The sequence below is a fragment of the Muscardinus avellanarius genome, assembly GCF_963383645.1.
Source record: "Muscardinus avellanarius genome assembly, chromosome: 10".
Taxonomy (NCBI): domain Eukaryota; kingdom Metazoa; phylum Chordata; class Mammalia; order Rodentia; family Gliridae; genus Muscardinus; species Muscardinus avellanarius.
Genome location: NC_137796.1, coordinates 65,975,625 through 66,000,854, shown reverse-complemented (window position 1 = coordinate 66,000,854; position 25,230 = coordinate 65,975,625). Strand labels below are relative to the sequence as shown.

Sequence of the window (25,230 nt, the reverse complement as noted above, 5' to 3'; positions counted from 1 at the left end):
TTGGACACTACATTTCCCAGCACGCACTGGGACACTCCTTGAAGAGTCAGTTTCCCAGCGTTCACTGGGCGTGCCTTTCTTCCAGACTGTTTCCTTTTGCCGCCTCGGAGCTGCGGACTTCCCAGTGTGCCTCGGGATAGAGCGGGTATGCAACTTCCGCTTATGGACTCCATTTCCCAGCGCTCCCCGCGCCTGCCCCGCCTCTACCCCTATCAGGCGATCACTACTCGCGTCTCCGCGCTTCGAACTCCATTTCCCAGCGTGCCCTGAAGCGGCGTCATGACGTTGCGCGTCGGGCGGGGCCTAACCCATCCCTGGGTGGTGCGCGGCGAGCGGTAGTTCCCGGCGGCCCCCGGGGCGGGCGGCGGCAGCTGTTCGGCGCTGTGCGCTCGCTCGCTCGCTGGGCGGGCGGGCGGCGCGATGTCGGGGGAGGATGGCCCGGCTGCCAGCCCGGGGGCGGCGGCGGCGGCTGCCCGCGAGCGGCGGCAGGAGCAGCTGCGGCAGTGGGGGGCGCGGGCGGGCGCCGAGCCGGGCCCCGCGGAGCGGCGCGCTCGCACCGTCCGCTTCGAGCGCGCCGCCGAGTTCCTGGCGGCCTGCGCGGGCGGAGACCTGGATGAGGCGCGGCTGATGCTGCGCGCAGCGGACCCCGGCCCAGGCGCGGAGCCCGACCCCAGCGCCACACCGCCCGCCCGGGCTGTTCTCGATTCCACTAATGCCGACGGCATCAGCGCCCTGCACCAGGTCAGCGCTCTTGCCTTCTGTCTGCGCTTCCCTTCCCGGTCCCGGGCACCGCTGCCCATCGACACCGGCCCTGGGCTTTGCGAAAGCCATGCTGACCCATTCCCCCACCCCCTTTGCAAAGGACCCATTTCGAGCTCCCCTCTTCCCGTTCTGAGCGGCTCTTGCTGGCCCTGGTCCCTGCGCTGCCCTCCCCTGGACCTGACCCATCTCTGACAGCTCGGTCTGGTCCGTCTCACAGGTCCTGTCTCTGCCCTTATCCCCGCCCTGAGCGCCCTTTAATCGTCTGTGTCACCTCTTCCTTGTGCCACCGCTTCCCTGACATGTACTGCTGTCATCTCTTTCCTCTGTCTGTACCACTTACCTTTTACAGCTCGGCTTGCTTCTGTGCCTACGCTGGCCCAGTTTCCCCTTTCCAGGCAGGTCCTACTTTTACTAAGCTGCATCCTTCTCTGTCCTGGGCCTGTGCTTCCTCCCTCCCGCAGTTTCTAGTCTAGGCCACCCTTTTGGCTTGCCCAGGTCCTTCAACGCCACTTCTTTTAGGTTTCACCTTCTGCCACATTCTTATCCTTAGATGTGTGCAGTCTGTTGCTGCCTAAGGATGCACTTCTTTCCTTCCTTTTTCCCCTCCCTTCCTTTCTCTACTAGGGATTGAACCCATGGGCACTATGGGTTCAATATAGCACCTCTGAGCTGTACGCTCAACCCCCTGGTTTTTGTGGGGGGGGCGGTGAGAATTTAATTCAGGGGCATTTTACCCCCAAGCTACATCCCAAGCCTTATTTTATTTCTTATTTGGAAACAAGGCCTTGTTAAGTTGCTAAGAGATTCTCTAAATTGCCAGGGCTGGCTTTGACCCTGCAGTTTTCTTGCCTCAGCCTCCCAAGTACTGGGATTACAGACATAAAACACCACACCTGGTTCCTTTTTTTATTTTTATTTTTGAAATAGAGTCTCACTGAGTTGCTGAGATTGTCCTTAAACCTGTGATCCTCCCGTCTCAGCCTCCCAAGTACTGGGATTACAAGTGTGCACCACTTTGCCCAGGTAGGGTGATCTTACTTTTTTGTGTGTGTGATGCTGGGGATTGAACCCAGGGGCATTCTACCTCCGAGCTACACCCCAAACCCTGTTTTTTTTTTTTTAATTCTTTTTTTATTTTGTGTGGTCCTGGGGATAGAATCCAGGGGCTTTCTGCCTCTGGGCTATACTCCCAGACCCATGTTATATTTTATTTGGAAACAGTCTCACTAAGTTGCTGACAGCCTCACTAAGTAGCTGGGGCTGGCTTTAAGCTTGCATGATTCTTTTATCTCAGCCTCTCAAGTACTGGGATTATAAGTGTGCACCACCATGCCTAGCTCCCTGTTGTTATTATTATTATTATTATTATTATTATTATTAATTATTTGGTGGTACTGGGGTTCCTGGAAACCCTTCTACCTCTGGCTACACTCCCAGACACCTATTTTTTATATTTTTATTTAGAAACAGGGTCTCTTAAGCCAGCGCGGCTGGCTTCGAACGTGCGCAATCCTCCTGTCTCTGTCTCCCAAGTGTGGGGATTACAAGCGTGAGACACCATGCTTGGCTTTCCTGTTTTTTATTATTGGTTTTGTTTTGTTTTGTTTTGGGCGGTACTGGAGATGGAATTCAGGGGTATTCTACCTCCGAGCTACACCCCTATCCCTATTTTTTGTTATTTATTTGGAAACAGGGTCTCACTGAGTTGTAAAGGGCCTCATTAAGTAGCTAAGGCTGTCTGTGAACTGCGATCCTCCTGTCTCAGCCTCCCAAATGCTGGGATTACAAGCATGCACCACTACACCTGGTTTGTTTTTCATTCTTAATTTTGGAACAAGGTCTTTTAATTTGCGGAGGGCCTCACTAAGTAGCTGAGGCTGGCTATGAACTGCAGTCCTCCTGTCTCAGCCTCCCAAGTACTGGGATTACAAGCATGCAGCACCATGCACTTTCTAGCCTTGTTACCACCTTGTTTCCTGAAGCATATGCTCCCCTGTTGGGTTCCTGGTACTCTTTCTCTTCTATACCCTCAATCCTGATGCTTTCTTGACTCAGTGGTTTCTGTTTTTATTCTCCTTTGCAGACCTGTGCCATCTCTTACTTTTGACCACAAGCCTTCTCTTAGGGATGTTCCCTTCTTCACTGTCCCCCTCTCATTGCCCTGTTTCTGAGAACCTCAAAGCATCCCTCTTCCTGGCTTTCAGCTACTTCCCTACCTCTGTCATTTTGTCCAGACACCTTCTACAGTGATTTGGATCACCTCTTTTTTTTTTTTTTTTTTTTTTTCATTAGTACTTGGGGATTGAATCCCTGAACTACACCTCCAGCCCTATTTTATATTTTTTGCTTTGAAACAGGGTTTTGCTAAATTACTGTACACTGATGGCCTTGAGCCTGCAATCTTCCTGGCTCAGCCTCTCAAGTACTGGGATTACAGGCATACATTCCTGTGCCTGGCCTGGCTCTCTTGCTCTCTTTTTAATTGGTCATCTTACTGCCTTACCATTCTCTTAGACTGTGTACTGTGTCTTAGCTCCTGGTCATGTCACCCCATCGGGGGTTCTAGACTCCCCCACACATACCTGCCTCCTTCGTAACTCCGTGACCCCTTCAAGACGTTCTGATTGCTGCCTTCAGTGATCCTGTGTCCAGAGCCAGAGCTACTTCATGTTCCCGGGGTTCTTTCTGGTTCTGGACGCTTTGATCTACTCCCCACTAGGCCCACTTGGGACAGGATTAGCTACAGAGGAGCCTCCCTTCCAGGCCTTCTCCCTCCTCGTCTCCTGATGGTGGTCTAATGCTCATCTCCTTGCAAGCAGCCTCCTACTCTGGTGGCAAACCTCCCTTGCTAAAACTCCTATAGTTTGGTTACTGGTGACATCAGAGAGGACCCTGGAAAGGACCCTGGCTGGGGGTGAGGGTGGGACACCGAGGACTGGAAGGGCAGGGTGCTTGATGAGGCCCAGATTCCTGATAGGAGGAAAAATAGAATTGGTCTGTCTGAGTTCTGATCTCAGTCCCTTTGTGTCTCAGTTTTCTTGCTGTGGAATGGGACAGTACTCAGTCCCTCCCCAGCAGGGCTCTGGTGGAAGAGGGAGGGGAGGTGGGGAAAGCTCCCTTCCCACGCCTGAGGCATCACAGGTGATTGCTGGGGAGATGTGGCCACTTTCTTCCCTGCAGAGGTCCTGGTGCCATGTGAGACATTGTCTTCCACATAGGGTAGTCTCCCACTTCCCTGAGGCTGTGCTTTGGGTTTAAGTCCTTGGCCAACCCAGGAGGAGAGGATCAGGCTTTGGTGGCCCCCTTCCTTTTGCATCACCCATATGGGCCTTGGACCCTCCTGGAGTTTCCTTCCCTCTGGGGGCCCTGATCCTGCTGTTCAGATGAGCCCTCTTCCTCCACATCCCCAGAGGCCCCAGACCACCTCCTTTACTTGGGCCTTGTAGGAAGCCACCCTATCTTTGCTTGCCAGGCAGCGTCTCAGGCAGACATTTCTTCCAGCTGTGGCAATCCCTTGGTAAGCCCGTTCTCCAGGGCTTCGTGGGAGGCCTGAAGGACTGGGACAATCTGAAGTTCCGGGAGAGGAACTTAAGCTCATGTGGCCAGCAAGTGAGAGAGCTGGGATTTGATCGGGTCTGGATATGAGATGACCAGTTTATGCTACTTGGCTGGAATGGGCTTGATTGTAGCCCAGAGAATTTCAAGACGCAGGAAACACTGTGTCCCAAAATAATAGGATTGGTTACTGTATATGGTGACTCCATGATTTCAACTGCTTTCTCCACCTGGGGCTGTAATTTCTCTTCTGAATCCTCAGTGGGACAGGTCCAAAGCACCAGCCCCCTGCAGAGGTATGTTCCCCAAGTCCTCAGATCTCAGTTTAACTATCATTTGGCAAGGGTAGTACACTCCTTTTCCTTCCCAAATTGCCTTGTGCACTAACGGCTAGGAGTCTGGAGGAGGAGGGCCTGGGAGCTAGGATTCTTAGGTCTAAACAGGGGAAGACTGGAGACCTCAATCTTTGGGTCTGAGGGAGGAAGTCTTGGGACATGGACTCCTGGGTCTGATTGAGGAGGATTGGGGCCTGGACTCCTGGGTCCGAGGGAGGAGGGCTGAAACCTGGACCCCTGGGTCAGAGGAGGAGATTGAAATGTGGATTTCCGATTCTGAGGGAGGAGGGCTGGGGTCTGGACCCTGAATCTGAGGGAGGGGGGGCTTGGGACCAGGACTCATGGGTCTATTTGAGGAGATTTGGGACCTGGACTCCTGAATCTGAGGGAGGAGGCTGGAACCTGGACCCCTGGATCTGAGGAGGAGATTGAAATATGGATTTCTGGGTCTGAAGGAGGAGGGCTGGGATCTGGCTCCCTGGGTCTGAGGGTGAGGGAGGAGGGATAGAGGTATGAATTCTTGGTTCTGAGGGAAGAGGGCTGGGGTCTGGACCCTTGGGTCCGAGGGAGGGGGCTGGGGTCTGGACTCCTGGGTCTGAGAGAGAAGGTATATCAGAGAACAGCTGTTGGCTAAACCCTTGGGTCTGAGGGAGGAGCGCTGTGCTAATTCCTGGGTCCCTGGTGCCCAGGCCTCAGGCATCTTTCACATGGATGCCTGTGCTGGGCCAGGTCCTTGAAAGGGAAAGGCCCATCTCCTCCTTGCCCCCCTTTCCCATCACCATGACAACCAAGTGGAAATAAACGGAGCCCAGAGTTCATCCCGTTCCCAGGGCACATGTGGCCCCCCTCTTGCAGCCTGAGTTTCCATGACTTCATGCTCTTGGCCCTCGTAGCTTCCTTCCCCCTTCTCCAGATGGGTGGGAGAAGTGAGGGAGTTGGAGGGTTAATTTCACTGGAGGATCCAGGAGTCCAGGCCTACCCTCTCCCTGAGACCTAGTTTAGGTGGCAACTTCTCACCCATTATCTGGGCCAGCTTCTTCCTCTGGCCCTATATGTTGTGCTGACCAGAGTGAGGTCTCTAGTTTTCCTGAGCTTCCAGTTACTAAAGGCAGGAGGATTAGAACAGATTTCCAAGTAAACCCTTGACCCATACCCTGTGCATAGTCAGCCCTCAGTGGCTGGGAAGGGGTCTGCCTGGTCTCTGGGAACAGGGAACAGCCCACTCACCTTTCTTTGGAATCAGGTTCCAGAACCTTGCTCGATGTTGGGGATGTGGTAACCTTTTCAACTTAGACCATCCTGGGCTCCCTCGGGTCTTTTCCTACAGTGACCGGGATGTGTCCTCCTGCCCTCCTCTTGGAAGTCCCTGGCTGGTCTGAGCAGGAGGGGTTGGGGCCTCATTCCTTAGTTTGAACACAGAAAGTCCAGTCCTGCAGGTAATGACTGGATTATGTTTGGTGCCACAAATGCTGCTCAGGAGTCCCACACTGGGATGAGAAGCCTCGTTCTTTCTCTGTCTGGTTCCTGTTTGTGGCTGCTGGAGCCCTTTTGGGGTCTCCACTGAACCCCTAGATACCCAGCTGACTAATAACTGAGTAGCCAGAATGTGTTAAGCAGCTGGTGGCTGGAGGGGTTAGGGCCTGAGCTAGAGGCCAACAGAACAGGATCTCTCCTTGGCTGTCACTCACCCTGGGCCCTGCAGCTGCTCCATGGTCCTTTGTGGGAGTCCTGCCTCTCTGGGCCTCTGTGGCTGGACAGGGTGGGGACTGACAGGCCTGTCCCTCTCCTCAGGCCTGTATCGACGAGAACCTGGAGGTGGTGCGCTTCCTGGTGGAGCAGGGTGCCACTGTGAACCAGGCGGATAACGAGGGCTGGACGCCCCTGCATGTGGCTGCCTCCTGTGGGTACCTGGACATTGCCAGGTGAGGCAGGGGCAGGGCAGGCAGGACTGGGCTGGGTGGTGGGCCCAGACCCGGCAGCCCTGACCTCCCCTCCCACCCCCAGGTACCTCCTGAGCCATGGGGCCAACATCGCTGCCGTCAACAGTGATGGTGACCTGCCCCTGGACCTGGCCGAGTCAGACGCCATGGAGGGTCTGCTGAAGGCAGAGATCGCCCACCGAGGTGCGCCTCCACGTGTCCTGTGCAGGTTGAGCCTTGGAATCGGGCTGCCCAGCTCAGAGGCCCAGCCTGTTTGCTAGGATTCTCTGGCCCTGCCTGGGTCTGTTTCCACCCTGGTAAAATGGGGCTGGAGCACCTACCCAGGGTTGCTGGGAGCAGAGTGGGATAAGAAGGTGGGTAAAGCTGTGCAGCACTACTCTGCACAGCTGAGCTGGCCCTCCTGTTAGCGAAATGTTAGCGCGGAGGGAGAAGCTGGCCCTCCTGTTAGAGAAATGGCAGCGCGGAGGGAAGGAGGGCTCATCCAGGCGTCTAGGGCGGCTGCTCAGCTCTTGGGAGGTGGTGTGTTTGTGAGGAGTAGAGGCATGCGGGGGCTTTCAGGGCTAGTCTCCCCTGAGCTCTGAACGGAGTTCAAGAACCGCCTGATGCTGTGTCTGGTCATGTTTGTTTGTCTTAGAGGGAGTGTGTTGCTGATAGCAGGTTCTCACGGGGGCTTGAGGCCGACCTTCACCTCCCTGAGAGATAAACATCCAGGGCCAGTTGGTGTTTGGCTGAGTGGCTCTCAGCTCCGGAGGCAGGGCTGAGAAGTAGAGGTTTGGGGGGTGCTTGTGGAGGTTGGGATGCTGAGCAATTTAGGCAGGTCCCTGGAACATGGGGCACCTGTGGGATCCCCCAGAGGAGGCCTGGTTGTTAAGTGCTGCCTCTGAAGCCCAACTTTGTGGGGTCAGCTTCCAGTGCTGTGGGTGACCAGCTATTTGACTGTAGGTTTGTTTCTGAAAGTCAGGTTCCTTTGTTAATAAATCCCAGACGGTGCATGGAGGACCATCAGGAGGGAGGGCAGGCTGACGAAGAGCAGGTCCTGGAGGCACTGCCTGGGTTTCTGCTCATCAGCCTTTGCACACTGCTGCCCAGGATGGAAAAGTGTGAGGGCTTAGTGCTGGCCAAGAGCCAGGCTTTCTGGAGGTGGAGGTTGGAAGCCATTTTTGGTACTTCGGAGGAGAGCAAAAATCAATAGTAGAATAGGGCTTTCCCGTCCTATCTCCTGATTTTATTTTGGAAAAACTTTAGATGTACAGAAAGTTGTACCAATATTCTGATAAAACCCTATAACGCCTTCACTTATTCCCATTTTTTTTTTTGTAATGGGGATTGAACCCTTCTACCTCTGAACTACACCCCTGACCTTCTTTAAAAAATACTTTTAAACAGGAGCTTACTAAATTGCTGAGGGTCTCACTGAGTTGCTGCAGCTGGTCTTGAACCTGCAGTTGTTGTCTCAGCCTCCCAAGTGCTTGGATTACAAGCATGAGCTACCTAGTGTTGTTTAAAAACAGCTTCTTGCATCAGGCATGGTAGTGCATGTTTGTAAGTAAGCCCAGTACTTGGAAGGTTGAGACAGGAGGATTGTAGGTTCTAAGCCAGCCTCAGCAGTGTGAGTCTGTCATCACCTTAGGGAGTCTCTGTTTCCAAATAATAAAATAAGCCGGGCGTGGTGGCGCACGCTTGTAATCCCCGCGCTTGGGAGGCTAAGACAGGAGGATCGCACGGGTTCGAAGCCAGCCTCAGCTACTTACTGAGCCTTTCAGCAACTTAGCGAGACCCTGTTTCCAAATAAAAGGTCTGGGAGTATAGCCCGGAGGTAGAAAGCCTCTGGGTTCCTCCCCTAGTACCACCAAAAAAAAAAAAAAATAATAATAATAAAATAAAAAGGACTGGGGATGTAGCTTGGAGGTAGAAATGTCCCTGGGTTTAGTCCCCAGTACTACACACACACACACGCACACACACACTCTCTCTCTCTCTCTCAAGCAGCTTTTTTTTTCTCTTTTTTTAAGGTACTGGGGATGGAACCCAGGAACATTCAACCTCCGAGCTACACCCCCAGCCCTATTTTTTATTCTTTATTTTGAAACAAGGTCTCACTAAGTTGCCACAGTAGCTGAGGCTGGTTGGGAACTTGTGATCTTCATGTCTCAGCCTCCCAAATACTGGGATTACAAGCATGCCCCACCATGCCTGGCTCAAAAGCAGCGTTTTGAGGTATAATTCATGTACTGTACAATTCACCAATCTAGAGTGCACAATTCAGTGGTTTTTAGTATATTCACAGAATTGTGCAGTCAGCACCACATTGACTTTAGAATGTTTTCCTCGACCCCTAGAAGAAGTCCCATAGCCTTGACGCTTTGCCCCCCCAAAAACTCCTCTTACACACACAACCTCAGATCTGTTCTCCGACGCTATAACTTGTCTTACCTTGGACATTTCACAGGGGCATTCTATCCCAGCCTTTTTTTTTTAGAAACAGAATCTGGCCAAATTACTGAGACCGAACCTAGGTGTGGTGGAGCATGCTTGTAATCTAATTACTTGGGAGGCCGAGACTGAAGGATCTCAGGTTCACAGCCAGCCTCAGCTACTTAGTGAGAGGCCCTCTGCAATTTAGTGAGAACCTGTTTCAAAATAAAGAATAAAAAATAGAGCTGGAGATGTAGCTCAGAGGTAGAATGTCCATCCCCGGCACCACACACACACACAAATACATTCATACATACATACATACATACATACATACATACATACATAGCTGAGGCTGGCCTTGCTAAGTTGCTGAGACTGGCCTTGAACCTGAGATCCTCCTGTCTCAGCCTCCCAAGTACTGAGATTACAGATTTGCACCATAGTTTTCAGCTACATACTGACATTTTTGAAACCTCCCAGCCTCTGCTAACAGAGCATCCCTGAGCCTGGACCTGGATGTTTTCTTCATGATGCGATTTAGCACTGCTTTAAAAAAAAAAAAAAATGACTTTGCTGAGCGTGGTGGCGCACGCTTGTAATAATCCCCATGCTTGGGAAGGAGAGACAGGAGGATCGCGCAGGTTCAAAGCCAGCCATGCTGGCTTAAGAGACCGTGTTTCCAAATAAAAAAATACATTAAAAAAATAGGTCAGGGAGTGTAGCCCAGAGGTAGAAGAGTTTCCAGGAACCCCAGTACCACCAAAAAAAAGTGACTTTGAAGTGCTGGGGGGTAGAACCTAGGGCCTCATGAATGTTGGGTCAGCATTCTGCTACCGAGTTACACCCCAGCCCCAGCTCTGCACTTTTGGCAAGAACTTTCAGTGCATCACTACCCAGGAGACAGGTGCTCTCAGTCTGACCTGTTACTGATGCTATCCCTGAACTAGGTTCAGGGGATGTCTTCTAGGTAGATCTACTATAAAGGCATTCCCCTTCTGAGAAGTCATCATCAGGGTTATCTTTGAGTCTTTACCTGTAGTCTGCAGACCTGGGGAATATGAGAGTGGCCTCCAAATGGTCTTTCTGACATTCTGTTTTTCTGCAGAAATTGCCCCTAGCTGGCATTAGCCTCTCAGGGGCCCACACTTCTCTTCTGTGGGATGAGGAGGTCGAGGAAGGACATGGTGGTCGGGGGATATTGGCTTGAAGGATCAGGAGCAGAGGTCAGTGGTTCTATAGAAAGGCCTTCAGCTGCCTGGCTGGGGCTGATGCAGCTTGAGGACCTCTGCCCCCTAATTCCAAGGCATCTGCTGACATATCTCTACCACACTGGACTTTGTACAGGAGTGCACGTGGGGTTCAGTCAGCAGAACCTGGTCACTGGCTGTCCCTTGGCTAAAGAGAGGGCAGGGGCGTTTGCCCCCCATGGGATGTGCACATCTGGGAGACGAAGAGTCCAGTCAGTTCCATGTGCCCCCCCCCCCACAGTATTCAGCAGAAGGCGCTGACTTGCGAGGTTTATGTCATCCAGGAGGCTCAGGTGCAAGCCTGGCAGGATTCTTTCCAGGCACCAGAAAGTCATTCCACCCTGGCTCACGCCAGAGAGGCTGTTGATACACCCTGTGTTCATAGAGTATTTACAGTAGCCTACAGAGGGAAGTAACCTAAATGTCTGTTGATGTAACATATGTTTACAACAAAATATTATCAGCTTTCAGAAAGACCAGAATTGCTGGGCATGGTGGCGCATGTTTGTAATCCCCGCGCTTGGGAGGCTAAGACAGGAGTATCGCACAGGTTCAAATCCAGCCTCAGCTACTTAGTGAGGCTCTCAGCAACTTAGTGAGACCCTGTTTCCAAATAAAATAAATAATAGGTCTGGTAGTATAGCCCAGAGGTAGAAAAGCCCCTGGGTTCTACCCTCAGTATCACAATAAATAAATAAATAGAATAAAAAACAGGACTAGGGGTGTAGGTGGGAGGTAGAATGTCCCTGGGTTCAATTCCAAGTAACACACACACACACACAAAAAAAAAAAAAAAAAAAAAAGAAAAGAAAAAGAGGACTAAGGATAGAGCTTTTATGTAGGATGCCCCTGGGTTCAATCCCCGCTACCACACAAAAAAAGAAGGAAATCTCACAGATGGTCAATGATTACATCAAATTCCAGCCTCCCTTGGCAACTTCACCTTCACGAGGCTTTCAGCAACTGCATGAGACCCTGTTTCCAAGTAAGAAGTAAAGTTGGGCTGGGAGTGTAGCTTGGAGGTAGAATGCCTTTGGGGTTCAATCTTCACTAAAAAAAAGAAAAAAAAATGTAGCCTTGAAAATGCTACCTCTAAGTCGGGCGTGGTGGCGCACGCTTGTAATCCCAGCATTGGGAGGCTGAGACAGGAGGATCTCGGTTCGCGGACAGCCTCACCTACTTAGGCCCTCTGCAACTTAGTGAGACCCTGTTTCAAAATAAAGAATAAAATATAGGGCAAGGGGTGTAGCTTGGAGGTCAAATGCCCTGGGTTCCATCCCCAGACCTGCAAAAAATAAAAAATAAAAATAAATAAATAAAAGGCTGCCTCTTTTGATCTGAATCAACTTTTTATGTTTTAGTCATAAGGAGCCTGTAATGTCTACAGATAGAGCACAATAAACTGACCTCATGAAACTTATGATGAATTGCTTATGGGTTGCTTTATGATGTAGTTGTAGTGCATAGTTGCAGGTGGTGAGCACATGGTGGGAACGAAACTGTTGCCTGGTGACACAGGTTTTCAGAGTGATGTTTGCTCAGTTCATCCTCAGGAGGAGTAAAGGCTGTAATGGTGATAAAATATATGGAATTGGGTTTTGTTGATAGTGACAGGAAGGTAAATGCGCTCATATGTTGGGTGCCCAAAATTTTAGGTTTTATATTAGAAAAAATGTGAATCCCTGATAGACATGGGAAAAGACCTGTGACCTCCGTTCTTAGGGCCCTCAGCAGTGTGTCAGAGACTCCTAGTGGGATGCAAGGGTATCTGAGACACAGAGTACACAGCAGGGAACCTCTGGGCTAGCCCAGGCTGCCGGGAGAGTGCTGGGAAGGACTGAGAAGTCCCGAGACCTAGCCCTACCTGGGACCATCCTAGGTGCAGCCTGGGTACCCAGACCACAGGTGAGTCCCACTTATTAATGTTCTCCTCTCAGGTGTGGATGTGGAGGCGGCCAAGCGGGCAGAGGAGGAGTTGCTGCTTCATGACACCAGGTGCTGGCTGAATGGGGGTGCCATGCCGGAGGCCCGGCATCCTCGCACAGGGGCCTCTGCCCTGCATGTGGCTGCTGCCAAAGGCTACATTGAGGTGATGAGGTGAGCCAGGCCGACTCTTCCTGCTTCTTGTACCTCCCTGTGGGTCCTGTCCTTTTCCTTCCCCTTTCTTCTTCCTTTCCTCTCCTTCCTTCCTTCCTTCCTTCCTTCCTTTTTTTTTTTTTTTTTTTTTTTGTGTGTGCTATTGGAGATTGAAATCAGGAGCATTCTATGTCTGGGCTACACCCGCTAGCCCTATTTTTTTTTTTTTTAACGGTACTGGGGATTGAACCCAGAGGCATTCTATCCCTGAGTTCCACCCTCAGCCCTATTGCCCTATTTTATTTTTATTTTAAAACAGAATCTCACTAAGTTGTGGAGGACCTCACTAAGTAACTGAGGCTGTCCTTGAACCATGATCCTTCTGTCTCAGCCTCCCAAATGCTGGGATTACAATCATATGCCACCATGCCCCGCTATTCTTTATTTTGAAACAGGGTCTCACTGAGTTGCAAAGGGCCTTACTAAGGAGCTGAGGCTGTTCATGAACCGTGATCCTCCTGTCTCAGTCTCCCATATGCAGGAATTACAAGCTGCGCCTCTGTATCTATCTATCTATTTATCTATTTATTTATTTTTGCAATACCAAGGATTGAACCCAGGGGCATTCTACCTCTGAGCTATACCCCCAGCCCTATTTTATTTTTTTTATTTTGAAACAGGGTCTCACTAAATTGCAGAGGGCCTCACTAAGTTGCTGAGGTGGGCCATGAACTTGTGATTTTCCTGTCTCAGCTTCCTAAGTACTGGGATTACAAGCCTATGCCACCATGCCTGGCTTTTTTTTTTTTTTTTTTTTTTTTTTTTTTTGCGTATCTGGGGATGGAACCCAGAGGCATTTGACCTCCAAGCTACACTCCCTGCCCAATTTTTTTATTCTTTATTTTGAAACAGGGTCTCACTAAGTTGGGGAGGGCCTCACTAAGTAGCTGAGGCCGTCTGTGAACCGCGATCCTCCCGTCTCAGCCTCCCAAATGCTGGGATTACAAGTGCGCCACCACACCCAGCTTGTTTTTTTTTTTTTGAAACAGCATCTCACCAGGTTGCTGAGAGTAACACTACTTGCTGAAGCTGTCCTCAAATCTGAGATCTTCTTGTCTCAGCCTCCCAAGTATTGGGATTATAGGCATGTACCACCACGCCTGATTTATCCTTTTTCTTTTTCTTTTTTTTCTGATTTTCCTCTGACAGCCTGAGCTATATACACACACTCTGATATGTAGTCCTTATCATTGCCACTCAGTGTAAAATGGTTTCAAATTTGTGACCTTTTTTCTTTGACCTGTGGATTTAGAAGTATGTCCTTAAAGCTAGGCACAGTGGCACATGTCTGTAAACCTAGTACTCTGGAGGCTGAGAGAGGAGGATTGTAGGTTTGAGGCCACTGTGCAGTAGCTCTAGAGACCCTGTTATAAAGTAAAAATAAAAAAAAAAAAGGCTAGGTGTAGCTCAGTGGTAGATGCTCCTGGGTTTAATTCTCAGCACCAACAATAAATAAATAGAAAGGGCTGGGGATGTTACTCCATATTAGAGCACTTGCCTAGCATGGGCAAGGCCCTGAGTTCAATTCCCAGTACTAAAAAGAGGGGGCAGGATTTATTTGGCATCTGTTAGGAGCTGGGAATATAGTGGTTGATAAACAAGGCAGATCTAGCCTCACATGTAGCTCATAGTTCCATCAGAGAGAGAGATGTTTTGAGCTGCTTTGGGGGCCGCCCTGAGCTCTATAGGACGTTGAACAGCATCCTTGGCCTCTGCCCAGCAGGTGCTAGGAGCACTGCCCACCACGCTGTGAGGAATGGCTCTGGACATTTCCCTTGAGCTCTGGGGGAACAGTGGCATGGACCTAGAAGGCTATAAATAGGGTGACAGGAGAAGGCAAGTGCAACGGGGAGGGGCCTGATGACATTTGGTGATCAGGAATCTGTGGGACGAGGCGGGTGGTGGCTGTGAGGAGAAACGGCTGCGAGATGGGCCACAGGCCCAAGAACTCACAGCAGGCTTAGAGTAGAGCTGCTTATAAGAGGCCCGAGGCACTGGCATGTGGGGGGATAGTGAGCAGGCCAGTAGGGCCTCGTGTCTTGCAGCCTATTAGAGCATCACAGGCTGCCCCTCTGTTCCTGCTTTGCCGCCACCCTTTCTCACTGCTACAGGACCTTGCTCTCGTCCCCTCAAATAGGCACATCTTGCCCAAGCAGAATGGGAGTTTCCTGGACTGCCTTTGGGAACCCTGCCTTTGGCCCAGGTGGAGGGGTCCGAGGTTGATACCATTTCTAATACAGTTGGCTGAGCCAGGGTTTCTTGGCCTTCCTGGCATTTGGGTCAGGTCATTCTCTGTGTGTGTGTGGGTCTCCTGTGCACAGTGAGATGCTGACCAGTATTCCTGGCCCCTGCCTATTAGATGTTTCCAGCACACCACCTGAGCAGAGATGTCTTTAGGCACAGCTGGGCTGTGTGTGTTGCAGGGAGAGGCAATATCACACTACCAGGAACCACTGCTCTGAGTCAGCTGGCATCCTAGAATGCTATGGTCCTGAGGTGGCCCCTTCAGGCGTCTCATCGCCATAGGCTTGAGACTGGCAGGGGGAGTCCTGCACTCACCTTCTCTGGGGCTGCCTTGTTCTGCCCTATCAGCTGCTGGTTCAAAGGGTTCTGCCCTGGGCCAGCTTTTAACTTTTAGCTGCTGGTTCAAAGGGTGAGGTCAAGAATGGGTGGCCCAGGGGTCCCTTGGAGAAGCTTAGAACAGGTCCAGGTGTGTCTGGATGTTGTAACAACTGGTACTATAGCCACAGCATAGCTGGGCAAAACCAGCCCTCAGCCTAGAGGCCCAGTTTGGGCCGTTGACCTTAGTTTCCCTGGTCCCCAGACTGCTCCTCCAGGCCGGTTATGACACGGAGCTCCGGGATGGAGATGGCTGGACCCCCCTGCATGCAGCAGCCCACTGGGGTGTGGAGGATGCCTGCCGCCTGCTGGCCGAGCATGGTGGGGGCATGGACTCACTGACCCATGCGGTGAGGGCAGGGACCTGGGTGTGGGTGGGGGGAGGCTTCTGTGTCTCCTTACTCATCTGCCTTTTTCCTCCCCGACCCAGGGGCAGCGTCCCTGTGACTTGGCTGATGAGGAAGTGCTGAGCCTGTTGGAGGAACTGGCCCAGAAACAGGAAGATGTGAGTCTCAGGACCAGGCTCCCTCTTTTCCCAGCAGCTCTGTGGAAGAGGAAGGGGCTGGGGAGGGAGGATGTCCTTGTCCCCTGATGCCTTCTGCCCCAGAGACCTGCTACCACCCCTCCCCATCATGACCCAGGAGGGCTATGAATAGGACACAGCTGGTTGGCTGAAGGAGGTGGGGCGTGGGGCACAGAGCTCCCTGCCTGCTGGTGGGGAGACAGCAGAGGGATTTGCTGGGACTGTCTGCCTGCCTGCAGGCTGGGCTTGTTGCCCTGGTCATCCCCCAGGTCTTTGCTGAGAAAGTGAAGGGGCTATGGTTGTGGCCTCTGGCCATTTGGCCTGGGTTGCAGTCCCAGTGCTTGGTGAAGTGGCCCAGGTGTCACAGGAGCCACCCTCGTGGCTTTGGAGAACACTTTCTGGAAGACACTCTAGATTTGCTAGAAGGGGCAGGGGCAAATGGCATTCCTGGTTGGGTGCCACTTTCAAAAGCCCAGAGATGTGGAAAAAGCATAGCCTAGGAAGCTGTGCCCCCTGCTGCCAAGCTAGGGCCCAGCCTACGGTGTGTCTTGGGGGGCACTGGTCACCTGTGCAGGCCTGGGCAGCCAAGGGCTGGCCAGGGTCCCCAGTGCTCTGAGGGCTAGGGAGGTCTGGCGTGTGGTCCTTCGGGATGAGAAGAACACCAGGTGACAGCACCTGTGTATGGCAACAGTGAGAGGTTGGACGTAGGCACTTCCTCTTCCAGATGTCCAAGTGTAGGACAACAAATGAGTCCCCAGGTCCCATGATGCCCGGAAAGCAGCCTCCTGCAGCAGGAGTAGCTTGTGTGAGCTCAGGCAGCACAGCCTCCCAAGGCAGCCTGCATGCTGAGGGGCAAGCATGGGCAGCGAGGAGGGAGTTTTGCCTCCCCCAACCCGCCTCCCTCCTTGCAGCTTCGGAACCAAAAGGAGGCCTCCCAGAACAGAGGCCAAGAGCCCCAGGTGCCCTCCAGCAGCAAACACAGAAGGTAGGAGGGTCCTGGGCTGGGTGGGCCAGGGGCTCCCCAGGGCTCGGACCTTGACACCCTTGCCGGCCCATAGGAGCTCTGTGTGTCGTCTGAGTAGCCGTGAGAAGATCTCCCTGCAGGATCTGTCAAAGGAGCGCAGGCCCGCTGGGGCAGGAGGGGCCCCCATCCGGGATGAGGATGAGGGAGAAGAAGGCCCTATAGGTGGGGACGGGAATTTAGATTTGTGGGTCTGAGGGAGGAGGGGCTGAGATTTCCCATTCTCAGAGGCAGCTGATAGATTTTGTTAACCCACCCCCACCCCATGTTCCTGTACAACAGAGCCACCCCCTGCAGAACCCAGAACCCTCAATGGAGTGTCCTCCCCGCCGCCCCCCAGCCCTAAGAGCCCCGTGGTGAGTCTGCGGCTCCTGTGCTGGGGAGATGGGGCACCACAAAGCCTGCCACCTCTTGCCAGGGTGGGTGGGTTGAGCACCTTGCACAGATGCCCTGAGAGTTGATGGTGTTTTTCTGGTGAGAGCTGATGGGAGCCATAGCTTGCTGTTGTCCTCTGGGTTAGTGCTTGAAGTCTTTGAGAAGAGAAATCCTTTCCTGTAACTGGGACCTTCCTCTTCCAGCTGCCCGAAGAGGCCCCCTTCTCCAGGCGTTTTGGCCTCCAGAAGACAGGGAGCTCCGGTGCCTTGGGCCCCCCAGACAGGCGGGGGGCCGAGGGAGCCCTTGGTGCTGGGCTGCAGCGCTCCGCCTCCTCCTCTCTGTTGGAAAGGACCTCCACTCAGGTGAGTGGGGTGAGGCGGGCAGAGTCCAGGCCCCACCTTGCAGAGAATAATACCTTCCCCTGCTCTTCTCTCTCCACAGACCAAGGAGCCCCGTCTTGCCAGAATCACCCCTACCCCCTCCCGGAAGGTGCCTGAGCCCTCTGCCCTGTGAGTATCAGCAGCCATGTGGGGTGAATGGCAGATGCATTTGCTCTCTGGGGCTTAGTTCCGGCCTCCCTTCCCTGACACTGCCTCAGGTTCCTTTTTGATATGTCAAGGAAAAGCTCATAGTGAAGCTTTAACGCCACTGCGATCCTGTTGCTCCTCCCTCTCCATCTCCTTCTCCTGCCCCAGGGCCTTTGCTTTGTCCCCTGTCATCCACAGGGCTCGCTCCCCCCACCCCAGCTCTCTGTTTAGGTACCACCCTCTCCCGAGGCCCACACTGGCCACCTGGCTCCCATCTCCAGAGTGTGGACATGTACACCTCCTGTGCTCTGTCCTTGCTCTGCTTCTTTTCTCCGTAGTACTGTATCTTGCTGATGCAGCATGCTCACCTCTTTATGACTACTGTTTATTTGCTCTTTTCTGTTCAGAGTTGACTGTTGCACTAGAGATAACTTGTTTCTTTTGTCCTCTGCTGCATCTCCAGTGCCTGACACCAATTCGACTTTGAATAGTGTTTGTTGAATGAATTCATACAGGTCTGAGATTTCCAAGTCTCCTCCTCCCTTGGATAGCTGCACTGCTCCCTCCAAAAGGGAGCCTGGATCCCCAGTGAAGCCAAATGTCTCTGCAGCCTGTGCTGTGGCCCCAGCAGATTCACGGGACCGTCGGAGGTAAAGAGGCCAGGGTGTGGTGGGCATGGTGGTGCATGCCTATAACCTCAGTACTTGGGAGGCTGAGATAGGAGGATCGCCAATTCAAGGTCAGCCTCAGCAACTTAGCAAGACCCTCAGCAACTTAGTGACACCCTGTTTCAAAATAAGAAAATATTCCTGGAAGTAAAATGCCCCTGGGTTCAATTCCCATATCCAAAAAAAAAAAAAAAAGGCCAGAGCTAGAAGTACTGGTGCATGCTTATAATCACAGTACTTAGGAGGCTGAGACAGGATCACAGGTGTATGGTCAGCCTCAGCAACTTAACAAGACCCTCCACACTTAGTGAGACCCTGTTTCAAACTAAAAAAATAAAACAGGGCTGGATGTAGCTAACAGGTAGAATACCCCCAGGGTTGATGGCCAGTAAAACACTTTCTCTCTCTCTCTCTCTCTCTCTCTCTCTCTCTCTCTCTCTCCCTCCCTCCCTCCCTCCCTCCCTCCCTCCCTCCCTCTCTCTCTCTCTCTCTCTCTCTCTCTCTCTCTCTCTCTCTCTGGTGGAAGGCTGTGTCTCCCCTATGGGGAGAAAATTGCATAACCTGGGAGTCTCCAGGGATTAGAGTGGGTTCCTGAGGAAGGGTGTGTCTAGGGGTATGTTGTCTTGGGGTATGTTGGGAGATGAAGTTCTTTCTCCCACTCCTGAAACCCCAGAGGGTGTCATGCAAAGGGGACAGAGCCCCATGGAATGCTCCCTGAGATCAGCCCTCCCCTCAGGTCCTACCAGATGCCTGTGAGGGATGAAGAATCTGAATCCCAGCGGAAAGCTCGCTCCCGTCTCATGCGCCAGTCTCGGAGGTCCACACAGGTGTGGGGGGGTGGGCTGAGGTCCTGGGCTTGAGGGCTGGGTTCTGGAAAACTGGGTCTGAGGAGGAGGGCTGGGATCTGGATCCCTGGGTCTGAGGGAGGAGGGCTAGAGCCTGAGTCCCTGGATCTGAGGGAGGTGTCTGGGGTCTGGACCTCAGGGTCTCAGGGAGGAGGGCTAGGGTCTGGACCCCTGGAGTCTGATGGAAGAAGGCTGGGGCCTGGACTCCTGGTTATGAGGGAGGAGGGCTAGAGCCTGGGTCCCTGGATCTGAGGGAGGTGTCTGGGGTCTGGACCTCAGGGTCTCAGGGAGGAGGGCTAGGGTCTGGACCCCTGGAGTCTGATGGAGGAAGGCTGGGGCCTGGACTCCTGGTTATGAGGGAGGAGGGCGGGGGTCTAGACCTCTGGGTCTGAGGGAAGAAGTCTGGGGCCTGGACACCCTGGGTCTGAGGGAGGCTGGGGCCTGGACACTGGATCTAAGGGAGGAGGGCTGGACTCCTGGGTCTGAGGGAGGAGGCACTGAGGCCTGCACTCCTGGGTCAGAAGGCTGGGGACCAGATTCCTGAGTCATGACTTTGCCTTCTACCTACTAGGGTGTGACCCTGACGGACCTGAAGGAAGCAGAGAAAGTGGCAGGGAAGGCCTCAGAGCCAGAGAAGTCAGCCCTGCAGAGCCTGGTGAGCAGGGTCAGGCGAGGGGCAGTGGGTGGTACAGACTCCCTGGTCCTGACTGCGGCCCCCTCCCTGGCAGGACCCTTCCCGGAGGCCCCGAGTCCCTGGAGTGGAGAACTCGGAGGGCCCTGCCCAGAGAGGTGAGGTCTGCTTCCTGGGAATTCCTTCCCTGGGCTCCACCTGACCTCTCTCATACAGTCTCCTGTTTCCTGGGGGCATGGGCCCAGGGCCTCCTACACTGCACAGAGGGCTGCCCCCTGAGGTGCCTGGGCTGATTCCTGCCCATTCCCCAGCAGAGGCGCCTGACGGGCAGGGCCAGGGACCACAAGCAGCCAGTGAGCACCGGAAGGTCGGCAAGGAGCGGAGGGGGCCTGCAGAGGTGAGGCATGCTCAGGTGCACCTGGGGCAGGGCATCCCCATCCACACCTGACTGAACACCCCTCACCCTTTGGCAGGGGGAAGAGGCGGAGCCGGCAGACGGCAGCCCTGAATGCAGGTAGGCCCTGGGCAGGGTGGGCTGCAAGCCTGTCAGTATGCCAGGCTGTGTCCCTGATGCCTGCTCCTCCTCCTACCCAGCACTCCAGATGGCGGCCCCTCAGCCCACAGGCAGCGCCCACAGCGGGACCGCCACTCACAACCAGAGGTAGAACCTGAAGAGCCTGACGGGGGCTTCAGGAAGGTACAAGATCCCTGCCCTATGAGCCGACTTACCTGCCCCGCTGTCCCTGTATGGTGGCTCCCCTGATGATGGCCCACAGCCCACCGGGTCCTGGCCCCTCTCTGACCTCGCCTGCCTTGGTGTCCCCAGCTGTACACAGAGCTGCGTAGGGAGAACGAGCGCCTTCGCGAGGCCCTGACTGAGACAACGCTGCGACTGGCGCAGCTCAAGGTGGAATTGGAGCGAGCCACGCAGGTAAGGATGTGGAGCCTGCAGCAGGCAGGAATCCTGCAAGACCCAAAGGGTCTTGGGACCCCCCACCAGGTGTTGCCCTGTAGCAAGTGGTAGGGCTGGTGCCTCTGGGGGGTGGGGCCTCGGGGGGATGGGGTCCCAGCCTGACTTCTGGTGGACTGGTGAATAAGGCAGGTGTGAGATAGCTTGCCCTTCCCAACCACTGTGCCTTCTCTGTCATCACCAGCGGCAGGAGCGCTTCGCTGAGAGGCCGGCCCTCCTGGAGCTAGAGAGATTCGTGAGTCTGGGCATTTGGGATGAGGGCCACTGTGTCCTAGTCTTATCCCCCCATGAGTCTGGGCCAGGAGAGCCACACTGACCTTCGACCTCCCCCCTGCCCCTACTTACCCTGCGCGCTCAGTCACACTAAGCTTCTCACCTTGCCCTGTGTATTCCAGGAGCGCAGGGCCCTGGAGCGCAAGGCAGCGGAACTGGAGGAGGAGCTGAAGGTGAGTGCACTGGGGTGCGCCCGGGGCAGGGCCTCAGCCTCCCCAGTGCTGCCCGGCTGACCCTGCACTATGCTCCAGGCCCTGTCTGACCTCCGGGCTGACAACCAGCGGCTCAAGGACGAGAATGCAGCACTGATCCGGGTCATCAGCAAACTGTCTAAGTGACTCTGAAGGGCTTTCCCACACCCGTATTTATATAGCTGCTTCTGCCACACGCACCCCTTCCCCGCGTGAACACGAGTGCCAGGGCTCCAGGGGAAGCCGCTGAGAAGCCATACCTCCTCTTGGGACCTCAGGACCAGGAGGGAAGCACAGAGTCCCCAGGAGCCAAGGGGGCCATCCGAGGCCAGGATGGAGGTGGGAGGCTGAGCCAGGTAGGGGGACTCGCGGAGAGGGGTTTGGGGCCAGAAGGGACCAGGAAGGAAGCAAGGACCAAGAAGTGCAAGGACCAGTAACCAGGACCAGAGTGGCTGCCCGGGGTCCCCACCTCACGTGTGATGCCACCCCTGTACTCTCCCCCTCCCGAGCAGGGATCCAGCAATGTGCCAAGAGTCCCGCCGGCCTCCGCCAGGTGGGCCTGTATATAGGGTCCATGTGCAATAGGGAGGGATGTCTTCTATTTTTTTGCTGCCCCCTCCCGTCCATTGTCTGGGGAGGGGGAGAAGGTATTTTCAAGACAAAGCACAGGCACCACAAATAAAAGTCGTGATGTTGCCACTTAGTGACTTTGTTCCCAATTGGGAATAGAGGTGAGACTCTTTCCTGCTTCTCTACTCAGGGTGCATGTGTCTGTGACCAAGCCACTAGTCTGTTTGGGCAGGGTGCGGGGGGGCTGGGGGGTAGGTGCTTGCTCGTGGTGTGGGGAGGGTAGTTTGGAAAGAGTGACCACTTGGAGCAAAGGCCCCACCCAGGTCAGGTGGGAAGGGTCCCCTGGGCAAGACCACCAAGCTGTGAACATGGAGCTGGGGAGCTCAGATTGCCTTTGGTACCTCAGGAAAAGTTTCAGGTTAGTTGCCAGCATTTAAAATATCAGATTTAAAAAAATATATATCTGAGCCAAGTGTGGTGGCACATGCTTGTAATCCCAGCATTTGGGAAGCTACGACAGGAGGATTGCGCTGGTTCGAAGCCAGCCTCAGCAGCTTAGTGAGACCCAGTTTCTAAATAAAGTATAAAATAGGTCTGGGAGTATAGCCTGGAGGTAGAAAAGCCCCTGGGTTCCACCCCCAATACCATAAAAAATAATAATAATAATAAATAAATAAATAAATAAATAAATAGGGCTGGGGGTGTATCTCTGAGGTAGAATGCCCCTGGGTTCCATCCCCAGTACAAAATGTGTGTGTGTGTGTGTGTGTGTGTGTGTGTGTGTGTGTGTGTGTATTAATATGTATATAATATATATGTATGTGTGTGTACTTTTCTCTGGAAAAGTAGGGCACTGTAACAAATCCAAGATCTTCTTTCTCACATGGCAACAGTGACTCTGTCTAGTAGGAGCTGTCTTCTGAGAGGGCATTTGTCCATCTGTCCCTCAGTAATTATTGGCCATATCTTACTTGCCAGATTTTGTTCTCCCTGCAGTCTTTACAGGAGTGACCAAAACAGGCAAAGACAAAAGGCAGAAGGGTAGGCCTAGGGAAAAGCTGGGATAGGCAGATACTTGAAGGTATCAGGGAGCGAGCCATGTGTCTGAGGGTTGCATTCTTTGGGTAGTAAGTGCCATACATGCAAAGATCCTGGGATAGGAGGGTACCTTGTACACTAAGGTGGAGGAAGGAGCTGCTGTGGCTACAGGAAAGTAGTAGGGGATGAAATTAAAGAAGTGATGGCTCTGGTCGGAGACATGGCTCTAGTAAGCCCTGAGATGGGAGGCCTGTCCATCCTGCCTCCACCTGATGTGGGTTATTTTGTTTTGGTACTGGGGATGGAATCCAGGGGGCATTCTACCTCTGAGCTATCTCAAGCCATTTATTTATTTATTTGTTTGTTTGTTTGTTTGTTTGTTTATTTGTTTGTTTAGCAAAACTGGGGATAGAACCTAGGAGCATTGTACCTCTGAGCTGTACCCCAGCCCTATTTTTTATTAATTTTTTATTTTTATTTTTATTTTTTGTGGGTCTGGGGATGGAACCCCAGGGGCATTAGACCTCTGAGCTACACCCCCTGCCCTATTTGTTTTTACTCTTTATTTTTAGACAGGGTCTCACTAAGTTATGGAGGGCCTCACTAAGCAGCTGAAGCTGTCCACGAACCGCGATCCTCCGGTCTCAGCCTCCTGAATGCTGGGATTACAGGTGTGCATCACCACGCCCAGCTTTATTTTTTATTTTGAAACAGGGTCTCACTAAGTTGCTGAGAGCCTCATTAAGTAGCTGAGGCTGGCCATGAACCTGCTGTCTCAGCCTCCCAAGTACTGGGATTACAAGCCTGTGCCACCAGGTCTGTCCTCTTATTTTTTATTTTGAACGGGGTCTTGCTAAGTTGCCAAGGCTAGCCTTGAATGGGTGATTCTCCTGTCTCAGCTGGGATTATAGATGTGTGGGGGTGACAGAGTGTGACAGAGTGACCAGCTAAGGGTGAAATCCTAGCAAGATGTGCTTGCTGGTGGCTTAGATTAGGGTGATGGTAGTGGAGATGGTGGGCAATAACTAGATTGCAGGGACACTGGAAGGCCTAGTGGAAGCTGGTTTGTTCACTAGGTCGCCTGTCTGCTTCCTGCAGACGTATCAGCCTGGCAGTGGGAGCCACGGTGGGACTGAGGGGGAGATGAAGCAAGGCAGCTTAGGGAGCTGCTTGCATTTCTGGTTCCTCTGTTAGAAGTGAGTGGTGGGGCCCTAGGTAATGATTAGACACCCATGGGTCGAGGATGCTCAAGGCAGAGGGAGCAGCATGAACTGATGCCTAGGGGCAGGAAGAGGGAAGCAGGTGCTGTGAACCTGGCATCTCGGAGCACTGGCTGCCGAGCTAGAGCTTGGGTCGTACCTCACGGGCCATAGGGAACCAAGGGAGATGTTTGGGGGGGGGGATTAGGGACAGGTTTCATGTAGGAATCTTGGAGATCTTAAGTGGCCAGTATTCCAGAAAGAAACTGAGGCATGAGGCATCAAAGTGGGGGCTACATGGGGTTCCTGTCTACCAGAGGATGACTGATCTTACCCAGTTTTGATGAGCACCAGCTGGTGGCTCAGGTAGAAACTAAATTTTATGGGGAAGGTTTGGAGTCCCACAGGAATGCTAGAGTGGTGCTTTACAGGGGTGTTCTGGGGAAGAGCCAGGGCAGAGAGAGAAGGGACCATTCTTCCTAAAGTCAGAGGACTGTTTAGTCTGAGGAAGGGTGAGATCCAGAGAAAACCTGCCTTCATCAGCCACCAGAAAGGAGTTAGTTCTTGTGGGGTCAGAAAGCTTGTACTGTCATTGCCTCAGAGGATGAAGTGGACAGGAACCTGTGGCATGCTTAGGCAGCCGTTTCTCCATGGCTGGACCTCTGGCCAAGAGGTGGACACTGGGCGGCTAGCTTAGGGAATGGGGACAGACTTCCTCAGAGTGGGTATTCGAGGCAGACCAGAGTTCTCCAGGCAGAGAACCTCTGTTCTGGCCAGCAGAAACAGCAGGTGCAAAACCCCTGCTTATTTAAGGGAGCCTGGGAGTGGAGAAGAGCAGGCCCAGAATGCAGCTGGAGATGGGGTACTGAGAGGGGAAGCTGGGAAGGCTGGTAGGGTCACCTCTGGTGCTCAAATGCCAGACCAGGAGGCTGAGAAGGCCAAGGGAAGCCGGGGAATGACTGGGCAAGGGACGAGCGCTCAGAAGATGGGCAAGTTGGAGGATACACTGGTGGCCAGGAGGTCAGGAGGCAGCCCAGGTTGGGGTCCTCAGGAGGGACTGGAGAAACCTAAGAAGGTGGCTCTCTCCCAGATTCCTGTCCCCTTCGATGCTCTCCCTGTGCTCCCAGGAGGCCAGTTAGAGATGGTACAGATGACACTGCCTGATAAGAAGAGGCTGTTTATAGACTGGGCAACATATTACAATGCACATGGCTTGTGAGAGATCCCTCTCTGGGGTTGTGCCCTCTCGAGGGTCCCGGAGTGCTTTTCGGTAATTTCTCCACCCCGCCCCCTCCGCCAGTCTGTGATGGCTTTGGAGCGATTCCAGCAAGGGCTGTTCAATCTTCCCTGCAGGAGCGGGGAGTCCAGGGCAGAATGAGCCCTTGAT

The 25,230-nt window shown here is 53.2% G+C and overlaps 1 protein-coding gene across 3 annotated transcripts; it reads left to right on the top strand.

The window, feature by feature from the left end:
• Positions 1 to 420: 420 nt before the first annotated feature.
• On the top strand, positions 421 to 21,183 carry PPP1R12C (protein phosphatase 1 regulatory subunit 12C; the record flags this gene model as incomplete). 3 transcript variants are annotated; one of them, XM_080702637.1, is made up of 22 exons in its annotated part: positions 421 to 741; positions 6,444 to 6,574; positions 6,657 to 6,775; positions 12,195 to 12,354; positions 15,218 to 15,362; positions 15,443 to 15,517; positions 16,447 to 16,520; positions 16,594 to 16,721; positions 16,839 to 16,909; positions 17,135 to 17,293; positions 17,373 to 17,440; positions 17,974 to 18,108; positions 18,863 to 18,953; positions 19,543 to 19,626; positions 19,700 to 19,760; positions 19,917 to 19,999; positions 20,076 to 20,116; positions 20,197 to 20,299; positions 20,429 to 20,533; positions 20,757 to 20,807; positions 20,968 to 21,018; positions 21,097 to 21,183. In XM_080702637.1, 22 exons carry the CDS (start codon positions 421 to 423, stop codon positions 21,181 to 21,183), a joined length of 2,343 nt encoding a protein of 780 aa, XP_080558763.1. The 3 variants fall into 3 exon arrangements, with proteins under 3 accessions (XP_080558763.1, XP_080558762.1, XP_080558761.1); XM_080702636.1 differs by having other exon boundaries at positions 16,839 to 16,912; XM_080702635.1 differs by having other exon boundaries at positions 16,839 to 16,912; positions 19,914 to 19,999.
• Between the last annotated feature and the right edge of the window lie 4,047 nt (positions 21,184 to 25,230).